At 41.1% G+C, this 19,853-nt stretch overlaps 1 protein-coding gene across 4 annotated transcripts in view; it reads right to left on the bottom strand.

The window, feature by feature from the left end:
• Window positions 1-19,853, bottom strand: part of LOC137105348 (disintegrin and metalloproteinase domain-containing protein 12-like) — a 62,816-nt gene that overhangs the window by 29,080 nt on the left and 13,883 nt on the right. For all 4 annotated transcript variants that reach the window (XM_067487437.1, XM_067487438.1, XM_067487439.1 and 1 more), the window contains exon 4: window positions 2,961-3,039. In XM_067487437.1, the coding sequence (XP_067343538.1) occupies window positions 2,961-3,039 (79 nt within the window). The remainder of the gene's footprint in view (window positions 1-2,960; window positions 3,040-19,853) is intronic.

Raw genomic sequence — 19,853 nt, 5'->3', positions numbered from 1 at the left:
ATTAAGCCTGTGTTTGTTGAACCAAACCTTGCAGCAAAGGACAGGGAGGAAGTGTTTGCATTAGAGTGAAAACAGCCCTTCTACAGTTAGCAAGCCACATATAGGTGAGGTCCAACCAACAGCCCCTCTGCCGCCCTGTTCTGGAAACCAAAGAAATGAGTTTAACACCCATTTTTTGATTGCCAATAAATATAGAGGGCAGGCAGTAAATTTCACTTTAGCTTGAGCTGGCTGACCTCCAGCTGCTGATTTAGTATGTTCGGGGTCTAAATGTGTTTCTGGAATGAACAGAAATCCTTGTTTAATCGTGCATCACAGGTTTTCTAATTCTGACATAAAACTGCGATAAATCAGTTGTTTTCTCACTTCAGAAACTAGCCAGTTAAAACACCACAGTCTTAACACACAAATACAATTTTTCAAAATCAGAATTGTTTTAACCAATCATTAGGTAACTAAGTTTTTTTAGAATAATAGTCATAATCATAATCATCTGAATCATCTTAGGGCCTAACAGTGACCTGTTTGCAGTAAAAAAAAGCAAAAAGCAATTTACTAGCTGCTTTGGCTGCTGGCTTTGGGAGAACTCAAAAAATATAGATATAGAAAAAAATATATAGATCTTATTCAAAGGACATTAAAGGAGAGGACCTTGAAAGACTTTGCTTATTTGGCCAATTTCCATATCTTCACCTAGAGGTGTACTGAAAGAGACCAGTCCATTACAGTGAGGTAAAGAGACAGGACAGCCCATTATGTGAAATATGAAATTTTGCTGTAGCAAGGAGGAGCAGGGCTGGATTTAGTGCACTGAGTTAATGCTACCACCTCATGTTTCTTTGATGAGATCATGACTGTGATGCATCGATGTAAAGGATATGAATAGACTTTTTCTAAGGTTTCTGCAGAAACAAATGAGAAAGTGCTTACGCCTTCACATCTGAAATAAGAAAGATTAATAACTAATAGACAGATGATAGTGGGAGCCATCCCCGGGTGCAAACATTGCATTGTTTATCATAACTATACATTTATTATTCCAAGTTAACGCTCTAATATCCATGCTAGTGATTCATGCTCCCATGAGATGGCTTTTGTTATGGTGCGGGACACTCATTTATTGTATTATATATGTGGATTTGGATTAAGCGAGAAAGGGAGACGCAGACAAAGGGAACTGAGGGAGGGCCGACTCATTCTGAAGTCACTCCTAGGATTACCTTGTCTTTGACACACAACTGAACCCCCTAGATCCCCTGCCCAGATCGCTATATCAGTCTCCTCCCTGCCGGCAGGACAAATAAATTAACTACAGATCAGTCTCTCAAGATCTGGCCATTTCCAGTAAAAAGACCCTCCCTCGAAGGGCTGGCTGTGGTCATGAGAGAGGAATGAGAGGAGGGATGGGGGTTGAGATCAATTAGTTCCCAAGCCTGAAAGACACTGAGCAGGTAGATCCAGGTTACTTGGCAGTGGTTGTGTGGCCCATCCATCCACATTACAACCCATCCATCCATACTGCAGAGGTGATTAGGGGATTAATCAACGAGGCCTAAACAATATCCACTAAAGTTTCATTTGATGGAACCAGGCAAGCATTTGCTGGACCAGTCTTCTTGAAAAAGAATTAAACATTTTTGGCTACTGATCAAAATCAAGCAATATGAAGACACCATATCTGACTCTCAGAAACTGTGACACTTTCTTCTATTTTTAAACATTCTGTGGATTTAATCTTTCAATCACCATTATGAAAACAAATGCTGATTGTCACCTATTTATTCATCCATCTAACCATCCTTTATACCACGTGCTACTGTATGGTTGTGGGCTCCCAGTGTCTCAAGCTGAACTGCTACAACTCCTTCATTGTGCTCCTTGTCCTCTGGAATGGCAGCTATTCTGATGATGCGGCCCAGCCCAGCCAGCGATGGCCAGGCTCTGGTCTTAGCTGCCTCAAGTGGAAAATATTGTTCATTTAACTGTCTGGGTTGACTGTTATTGAATTACATTAATCTCTTCTTTTGTGGATTTCAGCTGTAAGTAGCCCAAGCGTACATAGCACTGGCTGGCAGTTATTATTCTTTCGAGTTTTCTGAAAAGAAATTACATGTTTAATTGCTTTCCAAACTGCAGATGATCAATTCCCTGAAATGAGGCAAGCAGGTGGAAGCTTTGAGGCATAGAAAATGTCCCAGTCCTACTCATTCATTAAAGTGTACCGCGCATGCAGGTTCATAATAGTCTTGCTGTTTGTGAATGTCCTGTAAGAGAGGGATATTTATGGATCCATGGAAGATGTTTTAACAAGCAGTGTATTTGAAAGTAGATGACTTTTGCTGAGCTTCATGAGGAAGAAAAAGATTTTCAGCCTAACAACACAAAAACAATCACAAGAAATTGGAAGATGCATTTTAGAGAAGTGTATATTAACAACTACAAGCCTCATAAATTGAGTGATAGAGACTGAATATTTCACAGTCACTCCTGAAGTGCACTTGGATGTTCACTAATTCAATATTTTTTTTATTACCTGTGTTACAAACTGTTTCTTGGGAAGGTTTTAAGCTTATCCATTATAAAAGATGTGAGCTGTTCCCCAAGACTGAGCCTCTTCTCTCACCTCCATCCATCTTTGGATTCATCAAATATGAATCTGCTGGCAAAGAACAAAAATGGGCCCACTCACCTACACGGGCCTCTTTTAAAGCAAGACTGCCCAATTCCAGGAGCTTTAAGAGTGCGTCTAACTGCAACATCAATTTTTCTTTACTTCCTCACTGACCCTAACGGAGTCACAAAGTAACACAACCTGAGATGAAGAAGAGCTCCACAAAAGGCCAACATTTAAAGGAGCTGCAGGATGGGTGATGAGAAAACATCAGAGATTCAGGACTTTAGGTTTTACTGTGTCAGATTTAATAAAAAAAACTGAAAATAAAATGCAGTTTAAAACATACCGTGACGTTGTGAGAGGCTGTGACCACACTGCCATCTTCCAGGTAATGGGTTTCTGTGTAGTTACTTGCAAAGAGCCCCCTAGAAAGCATAAACAAAAACAACAAACACTCAGATATGACCCTAAGGGGCTTCATAAAAAAGAAAAAAAGAAAAGAAAAAAGAAAAATCAATCACTGTCTTAAGCCCATTCCACCACTGCTAAAGCTGCGCGAGAGATAAAAAAAAAGTCTGATGTGATTTAAAACTTAACCGTGCTTTAGGAGAGCATAAATTGAAAGGAGCAGCTGTGGGCACTGAAAAAGAAAATGGATTAAAAATAAATAAATAAAAAAGGCTGCTGTGACGTTTTCTATTAAATCACTTTCACGCCACACGCATGTACCATGGAGTAGCCTTCAATATCAATCCATAACTTATTCCATGTGATGCTGCAGAACGGCGATTTGCTTACACACCGCTGACAACTGCAAGTATTGAGCAGATAGAGATAATGGTGTGTTGTGATGAAAACGGGAATGGGGAGATTATGTTGACAGGAAAACAGTGAAGAAATCGGTTTCAGTTACAGACGGGAATCAATAACACTATTAAGTAACTCTCTGAGGTTACCAAGTGATCCATTTACTGTTTATATCTAGAAAGCACAATAAATCAACACAGCTAATCTCTGCTGCAAACAAACAGAGGGATTTAGCGCTGCTTTTCTTTCTTTAAATCCTTTCCAGTTTCCTACATGGCACTGACCATGTACGAGATTGTTTTTTTGTTTTTTTTTATAACCACCATCATGTTTTGTCTAATCTTGACAAAAGCACAATAATTAGGCAGAGATACTGGTAGCAAACACAAAGCTGCAGTTACGAGGAAGGCACTGTTGGCCCCGAACGTGCCAGATGTGGCCACGTGTCAAAGAAATTACGAGTGTTTGGAATAGATTAAACATACTGCAAAGCTAATGGCAGAGAAATTAGTTATGGTAGAATGTTTTTTGTTTGAGATGTTTGAGGCCATTCTCTTGCTTATTCTTTTTTGAAAAGCATCTTAAGTGTCTTATAAGTGTCAATAAGGTGCAACCTTCACACTTTGAGGCTTTTCCACGTTCTCCATACACCTGCTTGGCTGTCCTGTCTTGTCCTGTCATCGCAGAACAGAAGATTCTATACTCTCACTGTGATGTTGGCTGCCCTTCTTGCCACATATTGAGGTTAGTGAACACGGCTGGACCCCTTCTGGGCTGATTATTACAGCCTGAGCATGTGTATTTGTGTTTGTGTTTTGTACAAGTGAGAGTGTTAGTGTCTGTCTATGTACTGTACATACAGTGAGCATGTGCACAATATTACACTGCAGGACGCTACAGCAGATGGTTGGCTGGTGCTGATCCACAGCAGTGGAGCGAACCTCGGCAGACAGCTGGATCCTCTTACTGACCTCACCGATGACAACCCAGCTGGGAGTGTCAGCTGTAACAACCCAGGGAGGGGCGTTATTTTGTTTGGGAGCTGTCAGCGTGAGACACAATGCTTCTCCGCCCTCTACTCCTCTGCAGAGCCAAGAAGCTGGTAATAATCATTGGATCAAAGCGAGGCCAAAGAGTAGAGAGAGCCAAATAAAATGATGTGTTTCTTCAGTCTTAATTAGGTCTGTGCTCTCAGTCGGACACACAACCTCAACATCTGCCCACAACAGACAATCCAGTGTGGTGAGTGTGTGTAACACTCTGGGAGAGTATGGGTACAAAAAACATGTAGCAGACAGCATGTGTCACCCATATGTGACATTTCTGTGCAGTTTTACATGCTGGGTTTCACATCTTAGTCAAGGACACACAGTTGTGGCAGGATTTAAACTGATGCCACAGCAGAAATGAGATCAGCTAATTTCATCGGTCTATTTAACAAGAAAGGCACTGTGTGCTTTTGAGGTAGCCCAAAAATGTTCTGAAAGTGGCAATCCTAGACATTTGGGGGGGGGGGCAGGCAAAGAAGCCCATTGAGCCCCCCAAAAGCCAACCCTTTATTGTGCTGATGGTTTTTTTGTGCCACACATTACAACCATGATATTGTGTTGTGTGACAGCCGTCTGGCTCTGCCAGGCCTGTACATTTCTCTTGGCTGTGTTTTGTGTCTCCCTTCAGGTCATGATACAGTAGGTGGAGTCCATTAGTGCAACACTGTGCACCTGGCCAGTTCATCCAGAAGGCTTATAAGATCAGCCGTCCCCATTCCTGCTGTCTTACTCACTCTTCGCTGGCTCTCCCAGTCCACTAAACCATGGATTCAGGGAATTGATATACCCCTAAATCTTAGCTCCAGGAAGCTACCTTCTAAGTGTTCAGAAACTCCAAAACCAAAGCTGATCCCAAGAAAACTTCGGTGATAGGCTAGTAGGTTCCTGTTGTACAAAAACAAGGATGCTAAGTTTGACAACATAAATCATAATGAGTGCCATGTGTAGGGGTTTCCTGGCAAAAATGTGACCCAAATGAGGGTAGCAATGTGCACAGGGTTCTAATGTGTACAACACAATCAGAATCCGAATTCACACAGAAGAAGACCATGAGTACCATGTGCAGTGGACTAGCAGATAAATCACGTGTCTAATTCCACACCTTACTGTTTGCATGGCAGCAGCAGGTCCCTGTTTATCAGTCAATGGGAAATTAATGAGGCTTTGAGACGAGGGAGGGGACAGTCGGTCATGCGACTGTGCAAGTGTGACGCAACAGCCACTCCTGGACAAACTTAAACCGAGAGAAGTATTTGTTAACGTCTCAGCATCTGTGAGACAGGTACAATACCCATAATTACAGTTGTTATGTTTAAGTCTTCTCATCCTGTCTCTAGGGCGAAAAGACAAAAATCACTTTTTAAGAAGATATGAGATGAGGGGAAAAGGCCTTCCTGTCAGAAGATTTGACGCTGCAGACAAAAGACAATGAAGCCACTTCCAGCTAATCCTGAATGCCAGCATCTAAATGTCACTTCTGTTCTTCCTGCATTAAATTATCGTATTTTTTCTGCTGTATCTCAGTTCAACATCTGTTTGTCTTTATATAGGGAAATAACACCAGGATGTTTTATCTAAATGGAATAGATTCACTCCGAGAAATAAATGTCATCACTAACAACACCAATTCCCCGTCGTGAATGTACTGGCTGAGAAAATATGAGCATGCAAACCTTGGAATATGCATCTTTTTGATGATTTATCAACAAATTCTAATCACTTGTGGCCTTCATTATTAGCCCGGCTTGCCTGTGTGCTGACAGAATAAATTGAGAGGTGTGAGAACCGTTAATTGCAACGGGCTTGATGAACTGGGAGCAAGAACCCGATTAATCAACAGCAAAGAAAGGGGTCTCATTTGTAGGTGAGTGCTGCACATGAAAGAAAGGTCCTGGCTGATTGTCAAACATTCAACCTGGCAATCATGCTGCAGAAACCATTTTTCATATGCTAATGTAACATTGGTTTTCTAATAATTATGGCTTAAGTTGTGATTATGGAAATAACCGAATAAAGTCATGTACAGTACAGGTCAAAAAAATAAATAAATTCTAGCTGCTTGGGATGCAAATGCGGGAAGAACAACAAAATGCCGAAGTGATGATGTGACTATACAGGCCGTGTGTTGCCTGCAAAGTGTGGCTTAAAAACAGAGTCAGAGGTTTGTAGAAGATGACAAAATAGTAGAGTGAAGCTTCCCCATACTGTCCGCAGATTTATCTGTCATTAGTGAGTAATGGGCTTTTAACTTCAAAGCATGCACTCTCCCTCTTCTCTTCATAAGGGAAGTATCGTCGGCAAAGAAAAAGGTTAGCACCTACACATTCTGTGACAAAAACAGCATTTTAAAAAGCACAAGAACTGAATATCCTCTTTTCACTTGCAATGAAAACTACATTGCCACAAAAATCCTTACCCCTGTAGGAACACAAGCTAGATCAATTTGCCGTGATTTCCTGGTTACAGGTTCCAATAAGTCTCATTAAAGTCAGACAAACGAGATAAGCGGGAAGCTTTGTATTAGGTCTCAGGAGTTCTTGTGCACTTGTAAGCTCAGTTCTGTAACGGAAAGATATTTAGAACAGATGTAAATATAAACATTCAGAGCAAATGAAATCATCATCAAAGAAGTATGTTTCTTGTAAAAACCTAATCTAGGAGCTCCAATTAGTACGTTACTTTTCAGTGGAGAGAATTGTGAGTCAATGTGGTTGTGATAATGTCTGTCTGCTTTTATGTGGCAAGAGCCCAGCTTTGCTTGGAAAAAGTGGGGAAAATTGGGATCATGTGCATGAAAACCTAGTGCAACCTCCCCAAGCACAAAAAAAAGGCAAATTTTTTTTTTCCAGGAGCAAGGGAAGAGGGCCAGTCTTCCTGGCTGTGATCTGTCTGACATCAGGCAGTGTTGCAGGCCAGTGCCAAGTAGAGCAGAGAACCAGAAATCCCCCTGCTTACCCTGAGCTCAATGCAACTCCCAGTCTTCACAAAGCATGTCATGAACAGAGCCGTTAGAGCATGCCAGCCAATGATTTCTGCTCAAGGAGGAGGAGGAATGGGGAGCAAAAAAAAGTCAAGGCAGATGGTTTTGACTTTATTTAAAGCTGCCATGTTGAACAGTGATCTAACATGCAGCTCAGTGGAGCCCCTGGCTCTAGGACCAGCACTCCATCCAGTAGCAAAGATAACAAGGGGCCTGGCTTGTGTCAAGAAATCCAGTTTAATTGAACAGAAAGCTCCTCATATTTTTATTACACCACACAAGCACGTCAGGTTGGATGCTTTAACGGTTTCAGCTTGTCATAAAAGGCCTCATTGTGATTCTTCACACCTGTTCCGTGGTTAAATGGTCAGCAAGACGGTCGAACAAGAAAAGCCATTAGCAGCAGTGACAGGCAATTATTGCAGTGATTGTCACCCAGGATGGACGTTTCTAAGCCCCGACATGGGCATGAAATCAATAAAGTGTCATCTTTGTACAATGTCTGCATGACGGATGGCTCCACAGGATCCAAATTACAGAGGAATGATGTTGATTACTAATTGATAAGATCATTAAAATTGGAGACACTTTGGAGCTAATGATGCAGACTATACTATGATAAGATCTTGTTTTACTGTAGGTTACAATCAAAAATAAATTATAGATTTTGTTTATTTAAGTCATGAGTATGCACATCAGTGGAACAGAAAATAAACAAAGCCCATAACATATGTGCTGTTAACAGATCTCCAGGAATCATCATAAATGTATACATGGATATACAAATCCACCGGTTGCTATTTTTTGGGTCTTGCAGAAACTGCAATAATAACGAGGTGAAAATGGCAAAGTGGTGTGATGCTGCTGGGGCAGAACAAGAAGCCCATGAGACCTTTTAGGAATGGACACGTGGGTCATTTTTCGAGGACACCAGTCGTTTAGGTACGAGGGCTTGTTTTCTACTAGCTGTTCTCGAACAAAGCTGCATCTTGTGTCACTTCCAGCACACACGCTGCTGAGTCACACTGTTACGGGAACACTGTGATTCTCAGTGCACCACCAAACCCTGTGTGGAGTGAGACATGACCCAATCTTTTCATTATGCTTCTCAGGCTGGAAACAAAACAAACAAAAAAAAAAAGATGTTTGTTTAAGTTGCCATTAGGTGTCATGTCTTGTATTTTCTGCTGTAAGAGTCACCAAAGCACAACTACAAACAGTCTGAAACCGAATATCTAGAAAAAATGAGCAACTATGACAGATGCAGTCTCCTGTTTATAAACACAAATGTCCGTTCCCACTTTTGTTTCTTTGCCTGTTGTCACTTGTCGACATGTGGCTTCAAATCACATCTGGCTCTGGTGTGTTATGCTGACACCGGCGTGTCTGTCACCCTAATGCAGGCATGCAGATGCCAAGCTGGGCAAATGTTGTTTGTGACTGATCACGCTGCAAATCATAATCACCTGCTCGTTCAGGGTTGTCCAACAGGACGAGCCTCATTTCTTCTGAAAAGACATTAATAGTCATTTTATTGCTCATGATATCACTGGTCCCCAAGGTGTAGAGAAAATTAATTGCATGTGACTAATCAAAGCCAGTGGATGAGCACAGCATGAACTCTATATGCTCCACTTCAAGTCAGGTAGAATATGAAGACTGAATATCGTACTTCTAATTAAGTGATAATTTGAGTAACATTGAAAACAAATAAAAATAGAAATATATTGACGGCTCATTGCAGGGGACATTTGTTTGATTTCTTTTCATGGAATGAGCTAGTGACATTGTTATCTGAAACTAATTATTCTGGGTGCCAAAGCAGCAGTCTCTCAAATCGCCTTTGTTGCTGTGGATCACTGGAGGGGAGATCCTTCATCCTCCTTTCTACTCCTATCTGCCCCCGGGGCTTGTGTTCCTATGTGGCAGAGATCGTGCCTCTTCATTTCCCTCAAGACGAGCTCCGGGTATGTTTCTGTGTGCATGTGCGAGTGTGTGTGAGTGTCCCTGCTTGTGTGCAGGAATGACTGCATGTGCTGGTAGCTCGGCATGATTTATGGGCATCTGTGTGGGAGCATGTGCGTGTGCTTGTACACATGCAGCCATGCTTCCACGACAGATTGTGTTTGTGTTCCACACACAGGCAGGCTCATGGCTTATAGATCATGCAACACATTCTTTTCTCTCAGCGCTATCAGCAAACCACAAGACTGATATCCTAAACTTCCTATTCACCCTCAGTGCATCCTGTGCTGGAAGAACCAGAAAGGCACAAAGAGGAATCATTTCCTTAAGTATTTTGGAAACTTTGACTAAAGGGGATTTAAATGTATTTTTCACAATACTGCGGCCACCACAAACATCCATTTAACTCTATTGCATTGAAGTGTCTGGTCTAGACACCAATAAACAGAAGTGAGAAAATCCCTTCAGAATGGGGCTGAATTAACCCTTAAGACACATTTTGATATTCATGTCTTCTAGCCTCGAGCTAAATCAAGAAAGACTGAAAGCTCACAGATTGATATTGACTAGATTTAATTTATATTCCCCCCTGTGGCTACATTCCAAGTGGAAACAATAAGCTTTATGTGCAGCTTCAAAACAATTAATTGCATCTCACACACTTCTGTTTGTTTTCTATGTTTTGTTCCTCCCCTTTTGCTTTCCTTGCCGTTTTTACAATAATTATGTGGGTTAAGGCTGAGAATGGGAGGAGGTACAGAAAAGGGGTGAATGCAAAGTCATTTTCAGGACGGGTCATGCTAGTACAACAGCTTTGAGCTTTCCCCATTAATTCAAATGCTTTGCAAAGAACTGGCCCAAGGCCCAAAGCTCATGCATATATATTCATTGCAACCTCATGCTTGAACTAATGAGTGACTGGGGAACTTCAAACAACGGAGCCTATCATTCTTTTCACAAGGTAAATGCACATCCAAAAAAAAGCAGCATTTCAATTAATTAAACCCGTCTGCTCTTGTATTCCCTCCCTCCCCATTTCTCCCTCACCCTGCACACCCTCAGGGAAATCAAACAATTAAAGACTGAATACAAATTTACTCTCCCTCCCTTCGTGTCTTTCACCTCTGTGATTGTGTCAGCGAGGGAGTTGTCCTCCCGCTTTCTGGTAAAAGTTTGATTGTGATGCATTAGGTGGGCTTGGTTGTACACCATGACCCTGTGTTCTTTTAGGAGATGACTGACAGGAGACGGAGGTGGTTGGAGGAGACGGAACAAAAACAACTCAATTATTTAATGAGAAATTAATCATTGGTGTTATGTGCAAGGTCAGAGTCCTCATGCATTTGCAACAGGTGTGGTCTGCACTAAGACAAGGTATTAAATGTCCAATGTACAGTATTAAGCAGTGCGTGTTTTCCCTAAGGTTTTCTAAAACTTCACTGTTTCCATTAAATCTGGTTTCTGCCGTGAATGCTGACAAAGAAATTCTCTTACGTCACGCTTCTTTAAATCAGCTCTCCACATCATTTCACCCCATTTCTAAAGCCGGCGACTGATTTCCCAATAATGCACTACCAACTCGTCAATCATCTGTGGTCCGTTGATGCCTGGCAGGAATATGCACAGCTCCTGTTGTTCAGTTGTTCCACCCAGGAAGTGGAATATTATTGTTTTTCTCTCCATCATACATCAGAGTGTGCATAGGGAGCACATAGCTGGGACTTGCTCATTTTTATGACATCAATAACCCATTGAGCATAACAAAAAAATGAGCTCGGTTGATTTGCATTTACATGCACAACATCCATTATTGATAAGTAAATTAACTGCCAGGACCCCACAAATTAGGAGGTCCAGAGTTGTAGCTCATGCCTCAGTTTCACCATCTATTCAATATTTCTCAATATGGATCAACTTTTTTGACCTATTAATTTATTGGCTTTATTGGAATTGGAATTTTTTGTGGTAAAAAATACTGGGATCATTCATTCTATCTTTGTCTGCTCAGTTTATTCTGTTAAGGGTCACAGGGGTGCTGGTCTATCACAGACCACAAATGGAGACATAAAGGCGATTCACACTCACTGCAGACTTTGACTCTTGCGGAGCTTGCCTGGATAAATTAATTAATTATATTAAAATCTTCCTGCCAACAAGCTTAAAAACCACAAATTAACACATGAGCTCATGACTGTTTAATCAAGAACGTAAAAAAAAAAAAGCACAAATACGGGGGTTTATATATGGAATATTCCCTGGCTGGTGACTTCCTAGAGTCCCGTTGATTGATTGCAAACCTCACCGCGATCAAAAGACCCCAGATTGCTGCTTCGAGTTTCAAACTGAACTGACAGACTCTTATCAAGAAGACTAGTACATGTCGTTCAAAAGAAATAACCAAATTTGCATGACCTCCATATTTTGGTCAGTGGTAGGTATTTTTCAACATACTGTATAAGGAATATGCCTTGTTTTTTTTCAGCTCATATGTCCAAATACACAGTTTCCTGCTTAAGTTTCTCTGAATTTACAGTCTGCCCACGACCCCTGAACCTTGAAACTCTGATAATTTTAAAGAAACGGTGTCATTCCATGGGGTCCGTGCACTCTACATCATCTTTATCAGAGCCTGGCAGCTGTTGTTGTTGGCAGCTCACTCCTGCCCCAACCACTGGAGGCATTAGGAGAGTGTGAGTTACCAACCAAAGTAGACCCGAGTTATTGAGAAGAGTTATTAGATGTTGCTGACAGCCAGAAAACGAGCGGTGAGGGAAACGCCATGGAGGCAGGTGGACAGAAGAGAAGAGGAACTGCCTTCACACTTCATCTGACAAAGCAGAAACACCTGAAACCTCCTTTCAGTCATCATCCATCCTTCCTCTGCCTCCTTCTACTCCCCGTGTGTCCATCTTTCAACACTGTGGGGCCTCAGAGTCACAACCTTAATGACGAGTGAGACGGGAAACCAAAAGCATCTGCATTTTTCTGCATGACACGGAGCGGGGTGAAGACTACGTGCTCCAGATCCCTTACTTTCGGCACCATTTCCTTTCATCACCAAGCTAAATTTAGTGATGAAAGAGGCATCTGAACTCCACTCCTACACAGATTTCCCATTGAGTCCTGGGCACACTGGCACAACAATTTAAATAAGTCAAAAGCAGGAACAGAAAAGAAAAACAATGATTTTAACTTCATCAGCAGAGGTGCTACACCTTTTACCTCAAAACGGGGAAACTGCTGCACAAGTCTGTTTTTGCTGTGCTAGTCAACTGGAGCGGATGCTGCCTTTGCTTTCCATACAGCACTCATTCGTCACAAGGACACTGATCTGTGTAGGGCAACAGAAGAGGAAACATAGCTACTAGATCAGCTGCAAGAGACAGGCTTCCTTCAATCTGACCGTCTGACTGATGACCATGCGTGGCCTCTTCGCTAAGTCAGTAACCCCACATGCACAAAGTGCTGCTCACAGGAAGGTCAGTGGACTGTGAGAACAGAGAGAACAGGACAGAAGACAAGTAGGGCGTGCATTCCTTCACGGCTGACATTAACTCACACTGTAACGCCGGCAAATCTATTTGTCTGTCTGTCAGTGGGAGGATGGAAGCCAGGAGTGTGAACCTGGACTGATTATCTTTATGGTCAGCAGCCACAGAGGTTAAAAACTTTGGCTGCTTTTGTTTATTCCATTTGGCACTCTGGAGCCTTGAGAAAATGAGATTTCACTTGAATTTATGGAGAGCGTTTGCTTAAATAGGTGAAAGGGAGAGATTGTGAGCCAGAGAAAAACAGAGAAAGAGAATCTGAGGGAAAAAAAAAAAAAACACAAATTAAAGATGAAGACAGAAGGCCTTGGCTGAAACTAACCTTAGTACTACAAAACCTCTGTCTAAAACATCTGCATGTGGACATTTCTCATTTATGGCAGTTTATATTCAAGTGATTGTGTCGCGACTGTTTACTGAGTATAACATGATTCTTCATAGGCCAATGTGTCAAGTGTACAGTAGAAAGTGTGTGTGTATGTTTCGTAGCATTTAGGTAACACATGAATCCCTAGAAAATGTGATTTTATTTGGCTCACTTGTTTTGCTCACAATAAAACATTATTGCCAGCATTTTGGGAGGAACTTTCACTCATTTGTCTTTTTAATTTCAAAACCTAAATGTTTGTGAGATCAAACGTTTATGACACTTTTGCAGTGGAGAGACCGGCACTTACACAAGTTGATGCTGCATCTCAACTACGTGGTTCTCTTTATGGCTTTAACATGAATCAATTTGTGAAAATACATATGTATTATTATATGTATACATTATTTTTCTAAGATACCGTGCATTCGATAGATGGATAACAAATTGGAAGTAAGACGTGTTTCCAATAAATGTTCATTTGAATGAAGCTTTACATTGTGCTGCCTGCCTAGTCCACCTTCAAAATGCCATACATAACTTTGAATGCAATATTATGTTAAAAGACGAAGAGGCTCTTCTTTAAAATTAAAAAGCAGCATTTGAAAGGTTAAATAAAATGGGTTATTGTTTAGCCTTGGAAATTGTTACTTTAACACCATAATCTAGCACACCGGGTTCATAATGACAAAACAAAAGAGGACTCACAAAATGGAAAATGAAAAAGATGAGGCCTGTCATGTCTTAAAAGATCAAAACTTTTGATTTAGTTCTAAAATCATGAGCACTATATCCCAGCCTCAGTGGCCTTTGATAGGTTGGTCGCAAGAGGCAAAATTGTATCCATGGTGTGGAAACAAAACCCAATACCCCTTCCTCATTAGCTATATCAGAGTGGCTGTGAGCGGGGGTCAATTAGAAGCCATGATCAGAAAGATTTGACTTTTGCAAAAAGGAGTCCTGAAAAAGATGCGAGGGCATCTTTATAAAGAGTAAGCTCTTAGTCGAGGGAAGGAGTGAGTGACTGCTTGTCCTACAGAGAAATGACTGTTTACAGCAGGTTTTAGTCGGCTGTGCACTTTTTGGTGAAAGGATGGAGGCTGAGGAATAGATCTACCAGCTGGAGTCCTAAGACCCTTGTGGACTGTCTGGAAAAAGGCTCAGACCCCTTTCACTGCAGTACGTTTTTACATTGAGTGCAATACCCAATGTTCATTTTCTACAGTTTCCTTCCTAAAGTCTGCCTCTAGTCAAAAAATGTGCTTCTCTTATTATTATTATTATTTCACTGTGCGGAAAGATGCGCAACATGTGCAGAGGTAAACATAAGGAGGTCGTTTTTACATTTATCTGCCGAAGGAGGAACGTTTCTGTGTTCACACACGTTCCTTGTCATCTCCATAGAATCTAGACTGACAATGAGAGAGGAGTAGATGGAGCCGGAACAAATTATTCATACAATAAACCACAAGAAAAATTATTTTTAAAAGAGGAATATTAGTATAGTCATGCCGTAAAACACTGTATAGGTAAAAGGACAGCATATTAAAAAACAGGTGCCACATCCTAAATGCCACTTTATAATCTATCTATAATTTAATTCCTAATGCAGCATCAGCATCAATGACGGAGGTTGGTGCAGAGCTACAACGCAAAGCTCTCAATTTAACAGTTAGTCTATATTGTAACTCTCCTCTATGGTTATGAGTTTTTGGTAGAGGCCTAATGAAGATTATAAATTCAAGTGAACAAAATTTTGTTTCCTCCTTAGGCTGGGCTCATCCTTACAGACAGGGTAAGGAGCTCGGACATCCGGAGGGAGCTCGGACTAAAGCTGCTCGTGTCCTGTCAAGAGGAGCGAGTTGAGATGTTTTCCGCCATCTTGTCTAAAATTTCTAAGAGGTCTCCCAGATACGTCCAGCAGGTACAAGACAGCGGGATAGACCCAGAACACAGCGGAGAGATTATCTCTTGCATCTGGCCTACGAACATCTGGGAATCCTGCTGAAGGAGCTGGAAAATTGCTGAGTAAAAGGACAACTGGAAAAACTTGCTGAACCAGCTGCCACTGCGACTCGATTCTGGATAAGAGTGAAATATTGGGGATGGATAATGCTAAATTACTTTTTGTTAGACGACATCTACAGTGCAGCTTGGTCTGAGCAAAACGACAAAATGAATGGCCTGCAAAGCTTGAGAAAGAGAGAAAGTGAACGGTTGTTTTTATTGCTGGACTGCTTTGAACTGAGCTTTACTGTTGGTTTGGGATGAAAGGCCTGTAGTCTAATAAAACATATACAGACACACACTAAACAGAACGTTAAAAAGGACACCATGCATCTTAGTAGTCTACAAACTAAAAGAAGGAGGTGAACTGTTCTAAGAGCCGCCCATTGTTACCGGGTGCCTCCCGATTAATTAGGAGCATGGAGTGCGCAGTCCACCTTATTAATTACTGCTCTAAGCTGGAAAATAATTGGACCTTCTGAGAAGGTAATTCAAAAGAGCAAAGCTCCTTCCAAAAAAATTCCCTTTTTAAAAGACGTACTTAAAAAGCGCAGGCTCAGAACAGAGACAAGCCCATTTCCAAGGCTCGTCTTTGAAACTAATGAATCACAGTATATCGTGGCCTTGCAGCTGCAATGGTAACAAGCAAGGTACAAAGGATAGAGTTAACCTCAGTGCATCCTTCACTGGGAAATAACTGTTCTGTGATGTGCGTGTTTGAATTTTGCAGATGAAAGCAAGTTTACGTGTACGTTTGCAGAAAACAGAATAGATGACCTTAAATGCATGCTTTGAGTGACTTCCTACGTGGGAGCACACAGTATCTGGTCATGCTGTTGGTCAGTGAGTGCACGGGGCCCTTTCTGCCATTAGCACAATTACTTTCACAATAATGTACAGTGCATCTGTGGCTACCGCTGGAGGGACAAGCCGAAAGCAGTTTTTTTTGTGCGTGTCAGTGACTCATTTGCCCACTTTCTATCTGCCCGTTCACCTGTATTTCTGTGGAAATGCTCGGCTAATAGGTCAGAGGACAAGCTTATTATGTTCTGACAGGGGATTCAGGTGTGACCAGTTGGCGACAGATGAAACAATCAGCAGCAAGGCTGTAACTAAATGTCATCTCCACAGTGATAACAGTAGTGAAGCTGGAAGAGCACATACAGGAATTATTCTATATATACACACACCTCGAGTTACAGGTTTTATCCCACAATCCTCCTTCCTTTCACATGTTGTGCTCTTCTTTATCCAGGTGTTTTTACATTAAGGGGATGTAAAGAAGCTGGGGCAACGGGTAACTATGGAAACACAGTATTTAATGGGAATGTAACAGACGGGAGCTTTTATTTTTATCCTGTTCGCCATAAGAGTATAGTCCTCGAGAGAAATCGCAGTTATTGGAGTCTGATTATAAGTTAAAGAGTGTCGAAAGATAAAACTTGAAACTAAGATTTCAAAAGCTCCAATTATATATTTGATATTCTTATTATGTAGTCTCTAGCTGGCAAGAGCCATCTTCGATCGAACAATCACAAGTACCACAATGAAACTGCGTCAATCAATACAAGAAATTACCATCAAGACAAGAGATCAATTGAACATGTGTATTGAACCTCTGTGGGCTCAGAAATCCTACAAAAGTTATAAAGTACTGTAGTTATGACAGACATTGAAATTTGTAATAAACACATTTAAATTGTAGACCTTGGGTAAGCACGAGAAAAATACTTTCTGCCTTAATAACTTTGGGGAGGATTTGATTCACACCTCATCTTATTCCTGGTTCAACAACAATATGAAGGATTTGATACTCATGGGTACCTTTGGGTTTGATGTTCGATAAACACACTGTGTGTGGCTCAGTAACTCTGCAAAGGGGTCTTTTTTTCCTAAAAGGGTTGATTATTTGTGCTGCGTCTTGTTCAGTTCCCCAGGAAAGGCTGTTTCCTGTGCATGTTTTTAGTGAGACACGAGGATGTCTTCTTTGAGAGAAGCAAAAGGTCACAGGCCAGCAGTAGTCCAGACTCAGATACGGAGTCAAATAACATCCCCAAAACCCAATACACAAACTGGAACAAATTGTGTCTGGATTCTTTCCAGCCCCGAGTTTTATTGTTACTTAAAACACCAGAGATATAGAAGATAGAAGAAGATAGTTTGAAACCGAGCTCAGGAAGCACATCCTCTGCCTGACCTGTGTTCAGGGAAAATGCCAGATCCAAGTGTTTTATACACATCATGTCTGTTTGTCTAGCAGCACAAAAGACTCCAAAACGCCGCAGGCCCCTTATGCTCAAGGCTAAACAACACTATGAGCTGGGAGAAACCCCAAATGCAGCCAACCAAGAACATCCTCCACCCAGATGATGAGGCCCAGGCCTCTTTTTAGTGATCCTGCAGCGCATTAGAAAGGGAAACATGGACAGATAGCATGCTGCCTGCTCAGCTAGGGACTCATCTTGAAAATGCCTGGAGGCCTCGCATTCAAAGCCACAAAGCAGCATGAGCTACTAAAGCCGTAAATCTATACTCAGCGGTCAAAGTTTAACAACTGCTCACCCCATTCTTGTTGAGCACTTGATGAGCTTCAGCGTTCAGTGGCAAATGTCTGCAACGCCAGTATGTGAAGAGAAATAAATAAAATGATATAAACATCTGCACTGAGGTTGGCATAATGATGAGTTAATGAGTTTGCCTTGTCCAATAAAAGACCTTAACCTTCAAGACATTAGGAATTATTATTCTTCGGCATATAATCAGTACAATTCAATTCAACATCTGCAGTATGAGAAATTTGATTTCTTAGATGTGGTGGACCTAATAATAATACTGTACTTTGTGCTCATCAACTGCCTGGGGAGATAAACAGTACACGTGGTTCAACCAGTCAGTTTTATATGGTTTATGATGATCATGGTACAGTATGGTCACAAAAAGAAACTGACTTAATCTTTGACAAGGACTTCTGTTTGGCTTGAACAGTAAAATCAAAAAAAGTACTACTCAAAGTACTCCATAAAATCTAAAAAGTACTACGAGTAGAATCACTACTTCAAATCTTTCACTCAAGCTGAAGTACTAAGCACATGCCCTAAAATTAACTGAACACAAAAGTACAAGTACTCAACTAACAGTCTGTGATAACATGAGTCTAGTCTACATTTGTTCCACTTGTGGCTCAGAAATAAAAAAGTTTTTGCAGAAATCTCAAATGTTCGGGCCTTGTTAAGTTTAATTTACCAATTTAATAGGTGAACCGTTACAAAAACCTGATTTCTGAGCATTTATTTTGAAAAGTTGTCAACATTCATTTAACTCTATTGACAAATTGACCCTTTCCTTAGTTAAGGAAAAGGACATTTTGCAGGCTACAGAACAGTGAAAGTAACCTTTTTACAAAAAGGAGGAAATATTTCTCCTTCTCATTTTACGTTGGCCGTAAACTGCAAATAAACCTCAAAAGGTGAAAGCGATGACACAAATATGTTCTAGTAAAAAAAAAAAAAAAACAAGACAAAGAACATCCTGCCAACTTCAAACAGGACATCACTTTACTTTTGTTACACCGACTGAAAACGACATCCACACTCCTTCTCCTAAGTCATCTGTCACTTGGACCCCGTCCCCTACGCTACATACAAGTAACTGCCCCCACACTAATCCCACCCATTACACAAATCATTAACATCTCTTTTAAATAGGCTCAGGTTACCTCATTGCTTCAGAAGCCAATTCAACACGCCGACTTTGTAGAGAATACCAGACCTGCCTCTCTTCTTCCACTTCTGACTAAGACCCTTGAACAAGTGGTCTTCAATCAAATCTCAAATATTTTCCTCTAAAGAACCTGCTGGATGTGGAAAAGTCTTGATTCAGCAGATGTCATTCTACAGAAATTGGCATCATGATGATTGTGAGCCTCAGATTTTGACAACATAAACAAACAGATCCTTTTATCTGCACCTTCAGGTCTTAACTAACTGGATCAACTTTCAAGGCATCTTGACAGGGGCCTTTTCCCACATACCTGGTTTCTAGTATCCAGTTTTCTTAACATAGAAAAGAAATGCCTTGGTCTTTCAGGCAGCCATCTTTGGGACCATAATTTGGAGCACTAGTTTGCACCATTGACACACACTCTGGGCTGCACATGACCTTTCCAACTTAACAACAGGCTGCTTTCAAAGGATGTCTGAAGATGTTGTAGGATCATCTGAGCCCTGTTCCTTGTGCTTGCACAGTGCTTAGTGCGAAGGAGCAGACACACCAAAGAACGCTCATTAACCCGGCTGTTTGGCACAAAGAAGAATCGCTTTCTTGTTGCAGGCTTTCCAAATGTCATCAACGCCAATAACACTACACTGCTCACCGTCAAAGGGAAAGAAAAGTAGCTTAATATAAAAAGGATTTAAAACAGTGTAAATCTTCTCAGAAATTGATTGAAAATGCTATTAAAACCGCAAAAGATAAATTACTAAACTAACTTTCTACACACAAGGAAAAATAATGCCGA

The sequence above is a fragment of the Channa argus genome, chromosome 20 (genome assembly GCF_033026475.1).
Source record: "Channa argus isolate prfri chromosome 20, Channa argus male v1.0, whole genome shotgun sequence".
NCBI lineage: Eukaryota > Metazoa > Chordata > Actinopteri > Anabantiformes > Channidae > Channa > Channa argus.
The sequence above is the reverse complement of the archived record's forward strand: the minus strand, read 5'-3'. Positions and strand labels throughout refer to the sequence as shown.